Raw genomic sequence first — 21719 nt, 5'->3', positions numbered from 1 at the left:
GTTCCATTTTCTTGAATCAAATGGTTTCCCGCTTCCTTAAGGGGCTAGAACGCTTGTACCCACAGGTGCGGCGCCCAACCCCTACCTGGGATTTGAACTTGGTCTTAGCGAAGCTTATGGGAGCCCCCTTTGAGCCCTTGGCCACGTGTTCCCTTCTCTATTTGTCCTGGAAAACAGCCTTCCTCGTCGGTATTACTTCAGCGAGACGAGTCTCTGAGCTTCGCGCTCTAACGGCTGACCCGCCGTATACGATCTTCCACAAGGACAAAGTGCAGCTTCGGCCACACCCCGCCTTTCTTCCTAAGGTGGTGTCGGCCTTTCATGTAAACCAGGACATCTTCCTCCCGGTTTTCTTCCTGAAACCGCACGCATCACGTCGGGAACAACAGCTTCATAGCCTGGACGTTCGTAGGGCCCTCGCTTTCTGTATATAGCGAACGAAACCCTTCCGGCGTTCGCCCCAGCTCTTTGTGGCGGTAGCAGATCGCATGAAGGGCATGCCAGTCTCTTCTCAGCGAATCTCGTCCTGGGTGACGTCATGTATCAGGACATGCTATGAGCTTGCTCAGGTTCAGACTAGCCATCTCACCGCTCACTCTACAAGAGCACAGGCCTCTTCTGCCGCCTTCCTGGCCCATGCCCCCATTCAGGACATCTGTTGGGCGGCTACCTGGTCTTCCGTTCACACCTTTGCTTCCCACTACGCATTGGTGCAACAATCCAGAGACGATGCAGCCTTTGGCACAGCAGTCTTACATTCTGCCATGTCTCACTCCGACCCCACCGCCTAGGTAAGGCTTGGGAATCACCTAACTGGAATGCATATGAGCAATCACTCGAAGAAGAAAAGACGGTTACTCACCGTTGTAACTGTTGTTCTTCGAGATGTGTTGCTCATATCCATTCCAGACCCGCCCTCCTTCCCCACTGCCGGGGTAGCCGGCAAGAAGGAACTGAGGAGTGGACGGGTCGGCAGGGGTATATATCTAGCGCTATAGCGGCACCACTCCAGGGGGCGCCCAGCTGACCCACCGAGTGTTGCTAGGGTAAAAATCTTCCGACGAGCGTGCACGCGGCGCGCGCACACCTAACTGGAATGGATATGAGCAACACATCTCGAAGAACAACAGTTACAACGGTGAGTAACCGTCTTTTCTGTAAGTTTGTCAGCTTGGATTGTGAAATCAGTGCTATTTTGCATCTTATAAAGTAATTCTGTTTTTAGCTTCAACCATATCTCCAATAAGACATTTCACTGTGTGATTCAATAGGGGGATCATCTGTATGTTGTTGGCAGCTTGTAGTGAGGCGGCCTGGCTCCCGGCTGCACCTGAGAGGGAGGAGCCAGAACAGCCGCCCCCAGTGGGCGGAGCCACCACCGCCTGTCCCCGCCCCCCGGAAGTCAAGGAGCGGGACAGGAAGTATAAAGGCCCGGCCCCAGTGCTCAGTTGCAGCCCGGCGGCCGGAGAGGACAGACGCTCCTGACCGAGCTCCTGCTGGACCGAGCCTTCCCCGAGCCCGGTACCCTGAGGTGGACTGGCCGAGCCTTCCCCGCGCCCGGTACCCTGAGGAGGACTGGCCGAGCCTTCCCCGCGCCCGGTACCCTGAGGAAGACTGGCCGAGCCTTCCCCGAGCTCCGTATCCCGAGGAGCTGCCCGAGCGTCCCCCCGACCCGTGTCCTGAGGAGCAGCCCGACCTAGCTAGCCCTCAGCATGCTGAGGAGCCCATGGTATGGGACCCCGCTGCGGACGCCAGCGATGAGCAGGTACCCATGGAGGGGGAGATGGGAAGTAGCCCGGGGGTAGCTGACCCCAGTCTCGCTACTGCAGATTTCGAGCCGATGTCAGTGTGTTGTGGTCAGGACCCCACCGACACAGCAGCAGACTAACTGCTGCTGTTAGGGCCCCGGGCTGGGACACAGTGGAGTGGGTGGGCCTGTGTCCCCCCTGCAACCCCCCTCACGGGTGGCAGTCTCCCCCTCACACCAGAGCTCAGACACAGAAGTCTGGACTCACCTATTGTTGCTGCTCAGCTCCTGCTTCAAGGACCTGAGCCCCTGAACTATTGTTGCTCAAGGACCTGAGCCCCTGAACTACTGTTTGTTGCCCACCCTGACTGAAGGCTTGGGCTTAAATTACTGTTTATTTTGCTCAGCTCCTGCTTCAAGGACCTGAGCCCCTTGAACTACTGTTTGTTGCCCCGCCCTGACTGAAGGCTTGGGCTTAAATTACTGTTTATTTTGCTCAGCCCCTGCCTGAGGGTCTGAGCCCCCTTGAACTACTGTTTGTTGCCCCGCCCTGACTGAGGGCTTGGGCTTAAATCACTGTTTATTTTGCTCAGCCCCTGCCTGAGGGTCTGAGCCCCTTGAACTACTGTTGGTTGCCCCTCCCTGACTGAGGGCTTGGGCCTCACTGACTGTGTATTTTGCTCAGCCCCTACCTGAGGGTCTGAGCCCTTAGACTATTGTTTGTCGCCCGCCCTGACCTAGGGCTTGGACCTTCGGAGACTGAATGACTGATTTAGGCCGTGTAGTGAGGCGGCCTGGCTCCCGGCTGCACCTGAGAGGGCTGAGCCCCCACACCGGACCCTTACACAGCTGCTTTGCTGTTGACAATTCTACACACCTTTCCACAGCAGCAGGAGAGACTGTTCTCAATTGTGTGGCTTTTCTTTACTCCTGAGTGTTCTTAATGCTGCTGTAATTAAGTATAAGCACCTTTTGGGAAGTGGTTGTAGTTATTACACATCTACGTTTTAAGTTCTTGCAATAGCCTTTGGAAAAACTTCTGGTGGCTTTTCCAGGTAGTCTGTATAATTCATCTTAAACATTGTTGAAGATTAAATGGCATCATGTTTTCTTTTGATAAGATATAAATGTACTGAGGGCAAGAATCGTCACTATATTCTGATTGTAAAACTATATTTTGTATTGCCCTGGATCTGTTTCCTTTGTACGTTGCTTTTGTTTCTAACTTGTCTTGAGTATTAACATCCTGAAGTAAAAAGCTCTTCTGATTTAGCTGGTATGAGCAAAACTTGTTGGCTGTGTCCTCTTCCACTTGTATTATGCATATTTGCAGGACATACTTTCCGAATGACAAACTTAGCCATGTTGAAAGTTTGGGTATGTAAATGCTATTTAGCACGATCAAGTTTACTTGCCGCTACTTATCTAATGCCAACCTAACAAAGCCAAAAGTTCAAGAAATTTATTTCTTCCTCTCTCACACTCCTACTCCCTGATACTGATGCTTTCAGAAGTGCCAGAAAGCGAGATTACCAAAGCTTTCCTTTCTGTATACCTAGATGGTGACAGGTTTTAATTATTATTTTTTCGAGATGTTGAAGGAACTCCTTTCCAAAACATTGGTGACATGCCGGCTTATATGAGACAAGGTGGGTGAGGTAATATCTTTTATTGGGAACACTTCTGTTGGTGAGAGAGACAAGCTTTTTCACCTCTTCAGAAGAGGAATAGGTATGTACCACACAGGTTGGACTTGGTTTAATTAATGATTTATATCACTAATCAGGAAGACTCGGTTTAATCATGGATTTCTACATAAAAGTGCATTCTTGTTGGTTGTTATAACCTTAATGCATATTCTTCACAACTCAGAGATAGATGTAGGTTTCATTTTTAGAAGGTACACACTATACATTTTTAAAGTGATTTATTTTGAAAACTTTTCAGATTCGTTTTACAGCTATATCAGAAAATGGATGATTGTTTGGTTATTTCATTTACCAAAGATAATTGAAGCAGATATTTATAAAGTTATTGGGAGGTAAACTATCTCCAGTTCAACAGGTTAATCATTAATATTTGGAGGATTTCTTACCATGCTGTATTAGGAGGAGAACATCACCAGACAGACATTTAAATTGTTTTATATAATAAAACTACAACGTTATGTATTCTGGATATTTTTCTTCAACAGCAGACATAATATTTTAACAAAACAAGCATATGCATTTTTGAATGTAGTTAAACATTCAAGTTTTTTAAAATCAGGTTTGTTTTTGTAAAAATTGTTTTTAACTAAAATAGTTAAATAAAATATATAAAAAAAATTAAATCGACTATGTCAGCCAGATCAACATGAGAAACTTAAAATATTGGCTTCTGCAGCTAACTCAGTTGTCTTCACCTTCATTTTCCTGTTTCTTCATCATCTGGAAAAGAAAAACAAGCTTTCCTGCTTTTTCAGGTCTCGAACGATTTCTCAATTTGGAATGAATTAGTCCAAAGTAAGAAAATATTCTTTCTACACTGGCAGAAGAAGCTACTGCTGTTAAAAGTGAGATTATCATTTCAACAGTCTCTGAATCAAAATGCTTAAGTGACTTCCACCAGTTCACTAGTGTGACTTTCTTTAAAACATCATCAGCAAACATATATTTCTTGAATGGTTCACCCTTAGCTCTGAAGTTTATTATAGTTGGCATTATGGAGGGATGATTCCTGGATGTCCATGTAATAGCCAGTGAAGGTTTGAGCCTGGTACCGAATATTGAGAATATTTGCAAGAAAATGAGCTGGAGATAGTGCTTGTCCCATTTGTTTTTTTTAATGCTTGTAATTTAACTCTGACATTGCATATTTCTCTTTTTAAGATCTCACTCAGTTCCTTCCAAATTTCAACACTGTCAGCAATAAAACAGCTATTTCCCTGCATTTTATTCAGGGCTACGGAAATAGGCTTCGGGGTGTACTCAGCATGAGTTCAACATTTCTCTTAAGCCCAATGTTGAGAACTTTGGCTGTCACCGTGCCATCTATTTTTTCACGATTTTGTTCACAAACTCATCAGATTGGGCCAATTCTTGATATAGTGCTCAAAACAGTCCACTACTGAATTCTGTCACACGTCTTGTGGGAGAGTTAGCTTCGTTCCTCCCACTTCTTTCAGAGCAGCTGCTGCAAAGTGATTGTTACAGAAATATTTTGCAATTTCAACAACATTAGCCTTTATTTCTGGAACACTGAATTCTGGCTAGGAGTGCATGAAGTGAGCACTGCAATCATATGTTATTAGCCTGGGTCTCTCTTCACTCTCTTCTAAATAATTTCTTCTCATCTTGGATACATTTGTAGCATTGTCTGTGACCAAGTTGCGTACTAGACATTTGAATTTTGTTCACAGTTTGTTATAGCTTTTACTGCTACTTCTTGTAAGTATTCTGCTGGGTGTGCATTTCCTGATGTATCAATTGTTTCTGTAAGGAAGACATTCTCTTCTTCTGTTGTCACACAAGCACATACAACAGGATCATTGTGGATATTGTTCCACCCATCAAGACTCAGGTTAACAATTTTACCCTCTAGACCTTTTGCACACTGCTCAATTTCTCTTTCATACACTTTATCCAGCAATTTCCCTGCAACATCTGCTCTATTGGGTGGACTGTATCCTGGTCTTAATGACTGAACCATGTTAATGAAGTGTGGGTTCTCAATCACACAGAAAGGAGAGTTTGTTGCATAAACAAACCGGGCAGTTTTTTCATCAATTACCTCTTTTTATTATCTGCTGATTCTTATCACAAACTTATTTATGGTTGTTTGTGGATGATGGAGATTTTTTTTCCTTTTTGGTACAGGTGATATAGTGTGGCTATGTGACATACATGATCTGACTGAAACACTATCATTGGCAGATAACTATGAAACTATAGAAGATGATGGTGATCTTGAAGGTAGATAGTCTTCAGAATCCTGTAGGTTAAGGATGGATTCTCCTAAACAAAATAAGTCAGTGCAGTTATTTACTTATTACCATACTGCTCATTTAGTATTACTCATTGCATTCACTGACACCCAGTAGTACTTTAAAGGTGAAATTGTAAAAGGAAGATCTGGCTATTAATTTTTTATCACAACTGCATCTAAAATGAAGTACTATAGAATAACTATATTTTTTGCTCAATCATGAAAATTCAAGAATAGTGCAGAAGGAAGAAAGGCAGTCTTTAAGAAAGCAGTATGAAATAAAAAAGTTTACCAACTTGAAGATCCTGCATGTTCAGACATGTTCCTTTCATCATCTTCAACGCAGCTTCCTCCTGAGAAGGAACACTTCTCATTATATTGTTTCATTCGGTCAACCAGGCCCTGCATTTCTTTGTTGCACTGTTTTCATTTTACATGCATGCCTGTCTTACCCACAGGTAGAGGCACTTCATTAAAATATTCCCAAACTGGGTCTCTTTTACGGCCTGCTGCCATTATAGGTTTTCCCTTCTAGTGAGAGAATGGTATGGTAGATCTCAAATCAATGAAGGCTACACTCAGAAAGACCTCAAGACTTCTGGAATATGCTGCTCAAACAGTGTCACTTTTTTGTTTCTACAGCCTGTCCCTCCCTTCTCACATTTATCGCCAGACTTCTTCTTCTTGTCCACATCTATTCCGCCCCCAACAATCTTCTGTTCATTGAAGATTTTGAAACTTTGCACTTTTAGAGAGAGGTAAGGGATTGACTCTGTGTACACAAATTTGCAGAGGGATAATAGATCTGTTATTTCTCACCTCTCTCTATATATTTATTTAATTATTTAAAAACATTTTTGCTGTTAACAGGCATGTTCTCTCTGGAGCCACAAATCCATAGTTTGAGAACTGCAAAACTAAGCATGTCTGATGGTATCTTCTAGACTGAGCACTGAATCTCATTGGGTAAATAGAAAGATTAGTGTAAATAATCTATAGAGAAGCACCTGGAGCCCCATAAAATTCGGTTCGTAATCCATGAACAGGGCCGACTCCAGCCACCAGCACAGGAAGCAGGTGCTTGGGGCAGCCAATGGAAAGGGGCGGCAAGTCCCTCAATCCCTCTCGGAGCGAAGGACCTACTGCTGAAGAAAGAAGCGGCTTTATCTTTTTTTTCTCTTTCGCTTCACCACTTGTGGTGGCAAAGAAGCTGGAGCCAGCCCTGTCCATGAACTATTGGAACTCATTTACAAAACTTTTCTTAAACATTACATGAATATATTCTCATAGTATAGAATTAGAATTTATAATCCTATTCCATGATGAGATAGCTTTGAGCTATAACATATCTTTATCTTTAGATAGATTTTTTCCTCAAAAAGCATTTTTTCAAAAAAATCCAATTTAAATAATTTTTTAATATTGATTTTTATCCACCGTGGTACCACATGTGTATTAACTACATATGCTAAACAATCCATTCCACCTCAGCCATGATGCTGAGAATGTTTCCCAGACCTGTGTAAGCTCAAAAGCAGGGGCTCTTAAACTTTTTTTTTACTGGTGACCCCTTTCACATAGCAAGCCTCTGAGTGCGATCCCTCTTATAAATTAAAAACACTTTTTATATATTTTACACCATTATAAATTTTGGAGGCAAAGCGGGATTTGGGGTGGAGGTTGACAGTTCGTGACCCCCCATTTAATAACCTCCTGACCCCCAGTTTGAGAACCCCTGCTCAAAAACTTGTCTCTCTCACCAACAGAAGTTGGTTCAATACAAGATATTACCTCTCCTGCTTTGTTTCTTTAATATTGTGGGACTGACAAGACGAACAACACTACATACAGCTTATAATGTAGGTGGGCTTGGCAGAATTAGATTTTTTAAAAATAATTTCAATGGATAATATCAATGTTTATTTTTAAGCAGTTTGTTCTAGATTTTTTTCAATTTGAATGTTTGCCGTTTTGCAAAATTACAAGGGGCAGACAGTAGGTGGTCATTATGCAATGACAGTAGATCTTGTGATTCAAAAAGTTACATCACATGCCAAAATTTACGAAATAAGTATCCTTAAACTCTAAGTTTTTGAGCAGCGTTTTTCTTACTTTGCTGATTTATAAATCTGTATTATCTATGGAAATATATTTTCATTTGTTTGTGGGCATGTAGTTAAATCAACGTTTACTAAGATTTACCCATAAAAATCAAATCCTTTCAAGCCTAAATATGTTAGTCAGAATCAAGATACATTTAGATCTGCATATAATGACTGAGATATATATTTTACAAAAGTTCAGGGTTTCATGTCAACAGTTGTTTAAGCCAGACTGGAAACATGATGAGCATCTTGTAATCTATCACTGTGTTCCATTGTCAAAATTTTTTACCTAGCTTGTGCTTACTGCTAATAGAAGATTGCAGGCCTTGCAGCAAAATATTATATAATCTCATTTGGCTGTTTTACACCTATTGTTCTCAGTGGGAATAATTCTGTCTGAAAGAAATTCTAGTTAAAGTTGAAAGATACAGGAAATTTAAGAGAACCCCAAGCAGCGGTACATGTTGTCACTCTCCCCTCCCTTACTCTCTCTGTGAAAGCAACTGCAGACAATCATTTTATGCCTTTTTGCCTGGGTTACCCATGCAGACGTCATAGCACAGCAAGCATGGAGCCCGCTCAGCTCACCGCTGCTGTTGCGAGCATTGTAAACACCTTGCGCGTTATACTGCTTTATGTGCAGAACCTGGCTAAGGGATGGCAGCATGAGGACCATTGTGATAAGGACATGGACACTGACGTTCCCGAAAGCATGGGCTCTGGCAATTGGGCCATCATGGCGGCAGTGGGGCTAGTTGATACAGTGGAACGCCGATTCTGGGCCCGGCAAACAAGCACAGACTGGTGGGACCACATAGTGTTGCAGGTATGGGATGATTCCCAGTGGCTGTGAAAGTTTTGCATGTGTAAGACCACTTTCCTGGAACTCTGTGAGTAGCTTTCCTCCGCCCTGAAGCGCAGGAATATGAAGATGAGAGCTGCCCCGACTGTTGAGAAGCGAGTGGCGATAGCACTGTGGAAGCTTGCAACGGCCGACTGCTACTGGTCAATTGGGAATCAATTTGGAGTGGGCAAATCTACTGTTGGGACTGCTGTGATTCAAGTAGTCAGTGCAATCACTGACGTTCTGCTATCAAGGGTAGTGACTCTGGGCAATGTGCAGGTCATAGTGGATGGCTTTGCTGCAATGGGGTTCCCTAACTGTGGTGAGGCGATAGATGGAACGCATATCCCTATCTTGGCACCGGATCACCTTGCCAACCAGTATGTAAACCGCAAGGGGTACTTCTCAACAGCGCTGCAAGCCCCGGTGGATCACAAGGGATGTTTCACCGACATCAACGTAGAGAGGCCAAGAAAGGTGCATGACACTCGCATCTTTAGGAACTCCAGACTGTTTGAGCAGCTGCAAAAAGGGATTTACTTCCCAGACCAGAAAATTACTGTTGGGGATGTTGAAATGCCAATAGTTATCCTTGGAGAGCCAGCCTACCCCTTGCTCCCATGGCTCATGAAGCCATACGCAGGCAGTCTGGACAGTAGTAAGGAGCAGTTCAACTATAGGCTGAGCAAGTGCAGAATGGTGGTAGAACGTTTAATAGCTCGCAGGTGCTGTTTGGTGATTAGATTAGACCTCAGCGCAACCAATATTCCCATTGTTGTTATTACTGCTTTCTGTGTGCTCCATAATATCCGTGAGAGTAGGGGGGAGATGTTTATGGCTGGGTGGGAGGTTTAGGCAAATTGCTTGGCTGCCAATTTTTAACAGCCAGACACCAAGGCGATTAGAAGAGCACAGGTAGGTGTGCTGCGCATCGGAGAGGCTTTGAAAACCAGTTTCATGACTGGCCAGGCTACGGTTTGACACTTGTGTGTTTCTCCTTGATGCAAACCCGCCCCTTTTGTTGATTTTAACTCCCTATAAGCCAACTGTTTGAATGACAACCTTCTGTTGGTTGGGCCATCATCTGGAGTGCAGTGGCTGGGTGCCCGGAGCCTTCCCCCACTGCGTTCTTGGGTGTCTGGGTGAGGAGGATATGGAACATGGGGAGGAGGGCAGGCAGTTGTACAGTGGATGCAGCAGTGGTCTGTGCTCTTGTTGGTTTTCCTGCAGCTCCACCAGACGCCTGAGCATTTCCGTTTGCTTCCCCATTAGCCTCAGCTTTGCATCCTGCCTCTTCTCATTGCGCTCACTTAATGCTTTCTTTGACTCTGCCACTGAATGCCTCAATGCATTCAGCTGTGCCCTATCAGTGCGGGAAGACTGCATGAGCTCAGAAAACGTGTCATCACGAGTGTGTGTTTTTTCGCCTTCTAATCTGCGATAACTTCAGGGACGGAGATGGTAGGGGGAGCATAGAAACATTTGCACCTGCGGAGGGATAAAAAGCGAGAGTAAAATTTAAGATGATACATTTCTGAGAACAAAAGAGAGATTCTTTCACAGTGAATCAAGCAATTCACAGCCGACAGCACATGTGCTTTAGGTACAAGGTCGCATTTTTCCTTTTATTTTGAGCGCCTACCGGTGTGGTAACACACCACACACGGCTGGGCAACAGAACTTGGTTTCCAGGCAGCCACAATAAGCCAACGGGTATGCCGGTTTGGCTTCCAACGCCTTGATAAAATGTGGGAATCTTTTTAAACTGCAGTGCCCTCCTTTCCCATAGCAAGCAATTGTGGTTGGGTTTGCCATTTAAAAGGAGTGGCTGTGGTTTTCGGGTGAATGTGTGGCACACACCTCCCACCATCCCTCCGCTTGGCTATTTGGGATGATCCCTTCACCCTCCTCAGGGATGATCCCTTTTAGCCAAGCGTAAACAGCGTCCTTTTACTGTTCCCTTACAAAAATTTCCCTATTTCAGCCAGGTGACCATGAATGATATTACTGTCCTGAAGCTAACACAGAAAGATATAGACCAGATATTGCTTGAATACAGTGAAAACCCAGGACCATTCGCTCCCATGCTTTGTGCTGCAGTGATTCCAGACCATTTGCTAATGGCTTGGCTTGGTAAAGTGTCCTACCATGGAGGATGAAATAAGGCAGCCTTCCCTAAAAACCTTCTGCAAAGGCTTTCAGAGTACCTCCAGGAGAGCTTCATGGAGATGTCCTTGGAGGATTCCCACTCCATCCCCAGACAATTTAACAGACTTTTCCAGTAGCTGTACTGGCCACGAATGCATCCCAAGTCTTCAGGGCAAATCAAACATTAAACACTATTGCTTTTAAACCCTGTACTGTAGTTACAAATGTGCACTCACCAGATGTGCATTCACCTATTTCCTTTAGGGCTATCCCAAGCTAAACATCTGGGGACTCCTGACTTATGCTTAGAAATCTTCATGCGTTAGAGTTCAAGCAGTATAGCGATGACATTCCTTCTGGTCAGGGATTTTTATTCCCTTCCCTGCAGCATTCAAACAAGTGTGGCACCTGTCTCCTCTGTGTATACGTGCACAGGCAGTCAGCAAAGTCTTAGTTTTTTGATGCTTTACAGTGGCTCATTTGATTTCAATAAGCCTTCTTGGGTGCAGGACAAACACTTAATACTAATTAATGCGTCTTTCCTGTTTGAGTTACAGAGTTATAGAGAAAAAACAACAGGAGTACTTGTGGCACCTTAAAGACTAACAAATTTATTTAAGTATGAGCTTTCGTGTAGCTCACGAAAGCTCATGCTTAAATAAATTTGTTAGTCTTTAAGGTGCCACAAGTACTCCTGTTGTTTTTTTTTGCGGATACAGACTAACACGGCTGCTACTCTGAAACCAGAGTTATAGAGGTATATCAAATGTTTGCATTGTAAAACTTTATACCATGGGCTACAGATGTTATAGGTAAGATCAATACATGCAGCATTCTACAAGTATTTCATCAAATCTAAACACATTCTTATCAACTGAACATCTATTTTAACAATGCTAACACAGAGATATGCCAGACAGGTTTCCAGATATGCATTTGTCTGTGTTCAGTGAGGCCTGGGGCCTTGGCATGGGCTGACACCTGGTCTGCCAATGTCACACTGAGATATATATTCCATTGATGTTTTTTATGGAATTAAGAAATTTTGAGCAGTTTTATTAAAAACATAATTATAGATGTGAACTCAAAAGCCTAAAGTTCTGGGGGAAATGGTTTAAACATTGGTTTCTTGAGGCTTTAATAAGGGATAGAACCTTGTCACTTTTTGTTTTTTCAAGCCAGCATAGTGCGGCCCTAATCGTGCTTGAGTGCTTTGTGCACTAGCATAATGTAAATTCTTAACAACAAAAATAGTGGGCTCAATCCTGTATTCATTTTGCATACAGAAGTTCCATTGATTTAACAGAACTATTTCATGTGAAGAAATACAGGCTCAGGCTAATATAACTATGCCAGAAATATAGGAACATCTCTATTTTAAGTTAAAATGCATGTTTTGATTAATAGAATAGGTTAATAGAATAGGTTGAGAACTTGATATTGATTGTGTCTCAAAGATGTAGTTGAGTTGTGCAAAGCCCAGTTAATAGTTGAGAAAATCATAGTAGTCTTGGGATTAAATATTGGTCCATATGGCTAGAAAGTAAGGTGTGGGGGGTGGTATTTTCTAAAAGTCTTGGAAAATACTGATGCTGAAAATAAATTGTTGCATTGATATCGCCATGCCTAATGTCATGGTGTTGAAAATGACCTAATGACCCCTTGATTATTGCTCAGATATACTATAGTCATGAAGACTGTATTCTGGTGGTCCAAGAAAGTGAGAAGAGTCTCTGTTGTTATAAAGATGTGTGTGAGAGTATAGGAGGAGAGAGATCTTACTTGAATCCTTAAAGCCCCTAACACTGGGTGCGGAGGGCAGGAGTCTGGGTTCAGAAATATGAAATCCAGTATATATTAAAATAAAAAATGACCATACCTAAAAGAGATGATGTAATGCTAAAACTATATACATTTCTTTCTTATTTGTTTTTATATCTTTCATTTTGGTAGTATGTTCCTTGAGTCCCATATTTTCTGTTTACATCTTATTAGCAGTAGTACTACAGAAATTTTAAAAACTAACATCTCTATCCTCCAGTGAGCACTGCAGAGATACCCATTGCCTTAAATTAGCTTGTATGTGGAGGGTTCTTCTATTATGCAACTTGTTGCAAGTTCTCGACTTAAGAAACAAATGTAATGAATTTAGCTATAAATTATTTAGCAGAAAAAACCCATGTCATATATACTCATCATAGATGCTTTTTACCAGAGCTGCCTGAAGTCACTGCATAGATTGTTCTTTTTTTTTTCTACAGTGCCGAAGAACGAGGAAACCTTTTGCTATTTTTCAGAAGCCTTTCATCCTTTGCTGAGTGGTGTGAACATCGCAAATGCACCTTCAAACATTTCAAGGTAGTGTGTGACAAGACATTCTGTATATTTCATTCCTTATCATTCCTAAGTGTTGATATTAATAAGAGTTTTATTATGAAAGGGCAAATTGACCATAAGTATTACTCTCCATAGCACTTTTCAGAATACTAGAACAATTTTAATTTTGAGTAGAACTCACTTTTTAATTATACTACTATTGAACTTGAAATTGGAGGAGAAAGAACATTATCCAAAGGTTTATAGACTTACTGGCTATTTTGTGTCCCATATGTACAAAAGACAAATTATTTATTAATGTGTTATTTAAGTTGATTTTGTCATAGCATTTTTCATATTCTTGTTCAGACAAATTGCAGTCTGATTAAATCAAGTGTAAATGCATCAGTGAAATTTAAAATACTGTGCTGACTGCGACCTTCATGTAAGTGAGTATTTCTCTGGCTAGTTGGAAGAAAAGGGGTGTTGCCCTTTTGCAGCAGGTGGGGACAAGGGGGAAAATTTATTAGGATGGACAAGAAGGTCAGGAAGCAGTTGGGGCCAGGTCCGGAGAAGGTCACTGGATTGCCTTTCCTGCTGACTGGAAGGGGTGGGAGTGATATTTATATTCCGTGCAGACATGGTAGACCCTCTTTACCAGGATCAGGATGCCAGCATGACTGTAAAAACATCAGAGAGATAGGAAATAATATATGTATCTGCAGTGTTTTTTGAAATGTAGGGCATCTGATGTTTTCAAGTGGTGAAAATAAGCCAGTCTTTTAGTAGGTAGTACAACTGAGATTTCTTTTCAGAATAACTAATGCAAAATAATATGTCAAAATAAAGCAACATTTGTAGGCTATGTCACATCTAAACACTGCTTCTCAGTGATGAGCAATAATTTGGATTTCAGCCTCTCAATCTTTTCATATCTCGGAAGACCACATTTGGAGCTGTTTTATATAGGCAGGGGAGCAATTGTCCCCTAATTTTAATTGGAGAATACAATTAACTTTAAACTATAGTGTTCTTCAGTTAGTTTACTTCTCGTCATTGTTTTGTATAATTTTTCATGTAAATAATAATTTGTTCCTTAGTGGTGTTTCTTTCATTCTTCTGTAGTTTTATTGGGAAGAACAGTGATTTAAGTTTTAAAAAATAAATCAATTGGCAAAATATGTACTCAGCATACCATCTCAAAGTAATAAAATTTATTATTCCCTGAAATTTTTATAAAAAAACATTAATTTCAAATGTTACCTCTTGTAGCCAAAAATAAAAATAAAAAAGCTTTATTCAAGATGTGACTCTGCAGTAGTGGACCTTATGTAAAAATGTCATGGGATTTACCCGTTCAAATCCATTAGAACTGTGATGGCATAAGATGTCATGCTACAGTTTTGCTGGTGGTGGTGATGGTTGGCTTTTTTTTTTACTAAAATGCATATTTTTTTAAAATAAAATGCATTATTAGGGATAAAGGTTTAACTAACCAACCATAAAATAAAGAAATAGACAAGAAAAAAATTGAGTAACCTCTTCATACCAGATATTGTAGTCCAGGAAAGAAGAAGATTCCAAAGATATAGCTACACAACTTGAGAACAGACACAGGAACTTCCTCTTTTTTGACAGGATATTTTACATGCTTACAAATTGAAATGGTTGTTTATGCACAATTTAACCCTGAAGCTGATATTCAAATGATCTATCTTCATTCTGTCGTTGCTCAAGAAAACTCCCATTGCTCCTTGGTAAAGCTGGAAGATTTCAGACCATGTGTAGTCTATTGAAAAAAAACATAGTAAAAGCCAATGGAAAATTTAAGAAAAAATGCAATATTTGACTCAACTTTTCCTCATTTTTATGGATATTTTAAAATTTATTTTACATATTTGTATTGGGATGACATGGCTGTTGATATATGCATGATTACTAGCCTGGGAGGTGATGTTAAAATGTGTCTTGAAAGTGGAATAAGCATGTATTTAGGCAAAAATCAGCTCAGCAAAGCAGCGGAATGATTGTGGATTCTGACAGAATGCTTACAGATTTTGTCAATTCTACTTTTATATGTTAATGCAGGATAAATTATGTTGTAGTCATGTTCACAGCTGAGAATTTAAGATATCAAAACATGGGTAGTTCTGTAGCAAAATATAAACCAATTTGTTTCTGTAATATTTTTTATTTTTCAGAGGTCTTAGACAATAAAAATATAGTATAAGTAATAATAAAAACCAGAAAGTCACAACAGTAATTTCAAGGTCTGAGGTCCTATTAATGCTGTTAAGTACTGTATTTGCAGATACATCATAATGTTGTAATAGCATAGTTATAGCATAGCTTGATAACTATTCAAATATCTGTCTGTAATGCCAGTGAAAAAGCAAACAGAAAAGAACTTACCTAAACAAAAACAACATATTCATTAAATGAAGAGATAGCAAATTAAGATTTATTAATGGAGAATGTACCTGAGGAGGGCTTGTGTATGGTAAGGTTAACACTAGTTTGATATTATGTGGTTCAAGAGAGAGTAGGGGCTTAAATTCATTAAAAGGTCCAAGAATAGCTATGACTTTGCTATGAAAGAGGTGCCATTGAGCAGAATTGTGAAAGTGAACTGTGATCCTGTACAGTTTTCTTACAAGCCATGGAACTTTCATGGTAATACAATTTTACTTTATTTTTTTATCTGTAAGGTTTTAATTGAAGTTTCTAACTGTTTAAAGGATGTTCTGCCATTGAATAAAGTTGTGTGATGGCTTTTAGGCCATGAGAATATTTTTTCTTGACTTAGAAAATAGCCTGAACCCTCTTAGAGGTATTTCTAATTGATTTTTCTTATTTTTTATTAGTGTTCATAAGTGTGCTAGGCATTTGAATGAACACACAGTGCTTTTCCCTTGTTTTTTTATTTCAACATGCACAACTACAGTAGGCATATTCCAAGCTTGTTTAACTAACTTATCAACATTTTTTCTTAGCCCCAAGATGACAAATAGATAACATGGTAAAAATTTTAAACTATAAAAATAATTATACACAAAGAACATTACCTGCCTTCTTAAATACTTCCCTAAATCAGTTTTACCACCTCTTTCTTATTACTTCCTTTCCTGAACATTTTCTCTGAATTAACCTCAGTTCAACCTAAAATCTGCTGTGTACCATTACTTTTTTGTACATGTAGCATAATTCTTTTACTCCTTTAATATCTTCTTTTATGATTACAAACACACACTTTTATATTACTGTTCTGTATTGTTCCTCCAGTACATTCATAGAGGTTTTTGCTCATGTGATACTCAACTCCTTTGCTTTTGTTGCTCTTTCTAACTCCTGTTAACAGGGTTATGAAGAAAGCTTTCAATCATTGACTTTCCTCCAAAAATCAACCTGACCTCAAAATTCTATCATTCAGTCTCTTAGTAATAGAATTAACTGACCACACATGGCTAAAATATGATCTAGCCTCCCTAGTTAAACATTTTATGTATCGTAAAGGCTGTTGGTATTATCATGGAAGTTCCTTGCTAGTATTCTTCCAGCTAGTGCAGAACCCTTCCTAGGTACGCTCAGAGGTACCGTGCAAGAGTGGCACTGCACATGCTAGCATGGTGGGCCATTTGCTCCTGGTGATGTTGTGGTAATTTTATTGTGCTCAGATATCTTCTGTCCACCATGAAATACTCTACCCTTTTCTGTTTTCAGCTGTAATGTAACAATGGAGACGATCTGTAACCCAATTATTTTCTGATGTGTAGGGAGATTTCCTAACTGTGTCCTGGAGCAAGAATGTGGTGGGTAAACATTAATATAATCTTTTATGATATGAAAAAGAAATCTTTTCCATCACTAACTGATCTAGCAACTGAGTGATCATGCCACCCTGAAGTGCTCTAATCCCAAGTATCACTGTACACACAGTTATTCCTGTTCCTTTTTGGGGTCTTATACGAAGAAGCAGAAAGGAGGAGGTAGGGGAAGACATGAGGGCATATGGATCATCGATGCTAGGAGCTGCAATGATGCTTTATTGGTCCATAGTTCATGTGTGTAAATTCCATGATAGCAGCCATTAAGTGTGTAAACTCCATGAATATAGTAACTTTCTACAGTAAATGTCAGTCATTCCAAAATCCATTTTGAAGTTAAAAAGGGGGCAGGTTTGAAGATAATTACAACCTATTATGCAACTCTTTTAAAAACACTGGCAAAGTGAACTTTTCTCTTCCCATGTTTTGTAACAGTGTTTGAATAACGATAGAGCTGCATGTATTCTTATTTTAAGTTGATCATTTTTAAAGCTTAAAACTTAACATTTAAAGAGATACTGTCAACATGATGTATTTTAAAATTGACTTTTAAAAATTTCTGTTACCTGACAAAGCACCTTGCACAATGTAACTATTGCTTTTTTCCCCGTCTTTTTCTGTTACACTTTTTCTGTCTTTACTAAATGACTGTGCATGGAAATAGTGAAACTGACTATTGACAAAGTGTTGTCAAATACAAAGAGAGCACAATTGTGTTTGTGTTTTGTTTTTGTTTTTTGTTAATTTGCAATTTTTTTAATGTTAAGTGTTATGATATAAATTGACTATGGCCTTTTACCCAAAAGATTTTTGAGCTGTTGAACATATTATCATCTGAAAGTAAGATTTTTTCCATTATGCCTCTAAAGACAGGAGAAACAATTTGTAGATACAAAAAAAGTATGCCTCATGTATGAAAAATCCAAAGTTCATATGGAAATGTTGGTCCTACAATTCCTCTTGGAGCCAGCTTTCAAAATAATTATTAATTTCCTTGTGAATTAACTCTTGTATTTTTCCAAAGCATACAGTTCTGTTTGAAAGAATATTTTCATTAAAGATTAGTTTTAAAATGGATAATTAAGAGAAACTAGTAAAACATGTAAGACAGACCTATTAAGCCAATTTCATCTCTGATATAAGTGCATTGACTTCAGTGGAGTTAGATCAGATTAATTTGACCCATTTTGTTCAAATGAATTAGCAGAATATGAAGAAATACTTTTTTTGACCAAAAATGTATTGTTCATTAAAAAGTTTTTGTAGTTTTCATATTTAGTCATATAGTTCATTAGAAGTCTAGTAGACATACATATTAAAAAATTGGGAAAAAATCTTTTAAAAAACCCTGACATCTCACTAAGATACTACCTCAGATCATAATCCTTTTGAAAGCCATTTTCACTTCTCTTAGTCCCTGAATATTACATGCAAAATACTTTATTAATGAACATCTTGAATAATAAGGAACAGAAAAGATTTTCTTGCTTCAATTCTTGGAGTTTATGATGCAAAATATTAATGTTAACTAATAAGTAGTAAACATAACAAATTGAACACTTTATCCATCAGTATGACAAATGTAATGATTCTAAAGTTACTTTCCTTTCTATGAAAAAAATTACTAGAAGAGGATTAAGAAAAACATACTTTTTGGGGACCTTTTTTTCTTTACCACGCATGCTTAATGAGTATAGACCTGTTAAGAGACTTAGAGGACCACTTGTTCTTGACAACATTGTGATAATTTTACCAGACGTATAAGGAATGTTTTCTGAGATAGGAGAGACAGCAAGAGGTTCAAAGGTGTCACAAACAGTCAGCAGAAAAAATGATAATTTGACTGCTAAGGTTTTTTTTTTTTGGCTTTATTATTAATGCACCTAGGGGCATGTGAGCAGTGGTTAAAATAGTACTGTTAGTACGGAAAATAAAAAAGGATACACCTACACTAAAAATAAAGATTGGTACAGTATTCACTTTACAGTAGACATCTTAATCTATGGGCCTGATACAGCATCACCATTTTGTCTGTTGTATTAGATTTTGTATGAATGTTATGACCAGATGACTTTGCACAGTATCACACTGAAGCCTTTTGTTACAGGTTCATATTTGGAAATAATGACAGTGTTGCTTATGGTGTGTTTTATTGTAGTATGAAGGACCACTCTGAAGATGAGATTTTTGTTTTGATGATTTGCTGGAGGGCAATAAAATATTAGTAACTGGGAGACATTAAAACAATGGTTTGGAGGGCAGTTTTTTATTTGTTTCAAACGTCTGATAAGGAATTTGGGACAGTCAGCTGGTTGGGTTGCCACAAGTAACCAGTTTGTTTTTAGTAAATGCCGCAAATATGTGACAGTCTCCGTACAAATATTTCCTTTGGGGTTTGAAGCAGTCACAGGTGGTTTTTGTTAGTTGCTCATTTATAGAACTTTCTCTTTTAAGAGCCATAATAATTTCGTATTACTAGACTGGAAGATCAAGCTTGTTTGAATTTTGTACGCAAAAAATGTATAGTACATGGATGTTATGTAGTTGGTAGGACTGTATTTAAAACTGTTAAGTGATATATGAACTGATGATTGCAGTAAAATGTTAAACTGACACAAAATCCAATGAGAGTTATGTAGTCAGTGTCTGATTTTAAAGCAAGCAATCAGTAATTATCACAAGAAAGTACAGAGCAGTATACTTGGTTGGCTTCTCAGCGAGTTTATAGCGTGTGAATAAATTAATAACATAAATAGGCAGATGCAGTTGTTTTAAAGTGACACTGTCAAACATTACAGTTCCAAAATGTAACTTAACATAAGAATGTTGTAATCTCATAGAGATGGTCCTCCAGATTTTAAATATGTAAATTTTAAAGTATATAACTATCACTCCCACCTCTGAAAGAGGAATTACTTTAAGTAGAATTTTGATAAAAACAATGTCTTGTGAACCCTTGTCTCTTAGATTTTAGTCACCAGTGTAGCTACACCACGGTATCATCACTAGTACAGACTCACTGCGCCAGTCCAGTGCATCTACACGAGGGGTTTACACTGGTGACACTACATCAATGGCTAAAATCCTAACATAGGCAAGGCCATCTGCTGCTGGTACAGAGGATATACAAAGTAACAAGATCTGCACTCAGCTATGCTGACATACTGACATACATTATGTGACATCTCCTCACATAATGCTGTAGTTATGTTCCTGAAAAATGCAACTTTAAGTGAAACGATGTTAACAAATCCAATTTTCCCAGAAGATTTAATGTAAATACGGGGGGTTAGGTTCCAAGGAAATTTTTGGGGGGCAGACAAAAGGCATTATATACTGTACAGTACTGTACTGTGGTGGGGAGGTGCCCCTGGCTTATCCCTGGGGCTCAGGGCTGGGGGTGCAGGGTCTGGGAGGGAGTTAAGGTGCGGGAGGGTGCTCAGGGTGGGGTGCCGGGTCTGGGAGGGAGTTAGGGTGCGGGAAGGCGCTCAGGGTCGCGGTGTGGGAGGAGACTCAGGGCTGGGGCAGGCAGGAGGTGCAGAGCACTTACCTGGGGCAGCTCCTGTTTGGTGCAGGGGGTGTGCAGGTGGCTCTGCATAGCGCGGCACCGCCCCCATAGCCACGATTCTGGGAGCTGCCTCCCCCCTCCGGCAGGCAGGGCTACCCAGAATGCAGGGGCTTTAGGGGCTGCAGGGCCCTGGCCTGCAGCTCTAAAGCCTCTTTTGGAATGTGGCCCTGCGAGCATAGGCCGGAGGACTCAGGAGGAGCAGGGGCAGCCACACAGCCAGCGGCAGGAGAGAAGCGGCGCTTTCCCCTTCGAAGCGCTGCTTCTCTCTGGCTGGCTTCCGGAAGGGGCTTTAGAGCTGCAGGCCAGGGCTCAGATCCCTGCAGCCCCTGCATTCCGGGTGGCCCTGCCTGCCGGGGGTGTGGAGGCAGCTTCCCCGCTCGCTTGCTCACTGCCTCCCTCCCTCCATCACAGAAAGTCCTAAGCACCACCAAACAGCCGTTTGGGGACGGGGGAAACATTGGAAGGGAGGGAGAAAGGGAGGGGGAGGAAGTGGAGAAGAGGAACTTGTGTAATGCTCCCTTGTAAAGTCAGCCAAACGATGTTATAAGGGAGCATTGCACAACTTTAAACAAGTATGTTCCCTAATGGAGCAGTGACATAACTTTGAAACAACTTTAAGCGGGAGGACGTTAAATGAGGAGTTCTGTATCTTAACTGATACTGCTGGACTAATAAAGAAGAAAAAAATACTTTCAAGTTTCATTAAAAAAAGCCGTGGATTACAAAAGAATGATTGGTCAAAAAAAATCAGTAGATTAAGAAATCTGTATTCAGCTTCATAAGAGATTATTAGAAATGAAGGCGAAACAAGTACATGATAGACTTTTCAAAAATTCCTTAATTTCCCAGCCCATCTCCTATATTACTGTAAGGCTTTTGAGAGCTAAACTACACTGTGTTGGGGATGATAAATTAAACAATATAAAATTACATACACTAATATTTCAGAGACTATCCCTTGTCGTCTTGTAGCATTTTAGCTTTTTTGAGAGAATATTAGGAGATTAAATTAATTTACCTGCTAGTTTGTGGTACAATATATAAATAAATCTTTAATAATGACCGTTAAAGAGCGTTTTTAAGAAATATTGGTGATTCTTTCTAATATGTATAAAAACCTGTGTTTTCATAGGAAAGCAGTCCTAAACCAACTTCAATCATTGTTCTTTGGTCCTATTTACGTATTGAAAGAGCTTTCTCT

The 21719-nt window shown here is 40.2% G+C and overlaps 1 protein-coding gene across 2 annotated transcripts in view; it reads left to right on the top strand.

Annotated features, from left to right (window-relative positions):
- LOC120368618 (centromere protein P) overlaps positions 1-21719 on the top strand; it is a 331679-nt gene that overhangs the window by 33475 nt on the left and 276485 nt on the right. For both annotated transcript variants that reach the window (XM_039480860.1, XM_039480859.1), the window contains exon 6: positions 13072-13168. In XM_039480860.1, coding sequence (XP_039336794.1) covers positions 13072-13168 — 97 coding nt within the window. The remainder of the gene's footprint in view (positions 1-13071; positions 13169-21719) is intronic.

Source organism: Mauremys reevesii, linkage group 7, assembly GCF_016161935.1.
Source record: "Mauremys reevesii isolate NIE-2019 linkage group 7, ASM1616193v1, whole genome shotgun sequence".
NCBI classification, from domain to species: domain Eukaryota; kingdom Metazoa; phylum Chordata; order Testudines; family Geoemydidae; genus Mauremys; species Mauremys reevesii.
This window is presented reverse-complemented; position numbering and strand designations above follow the sequence as displayed.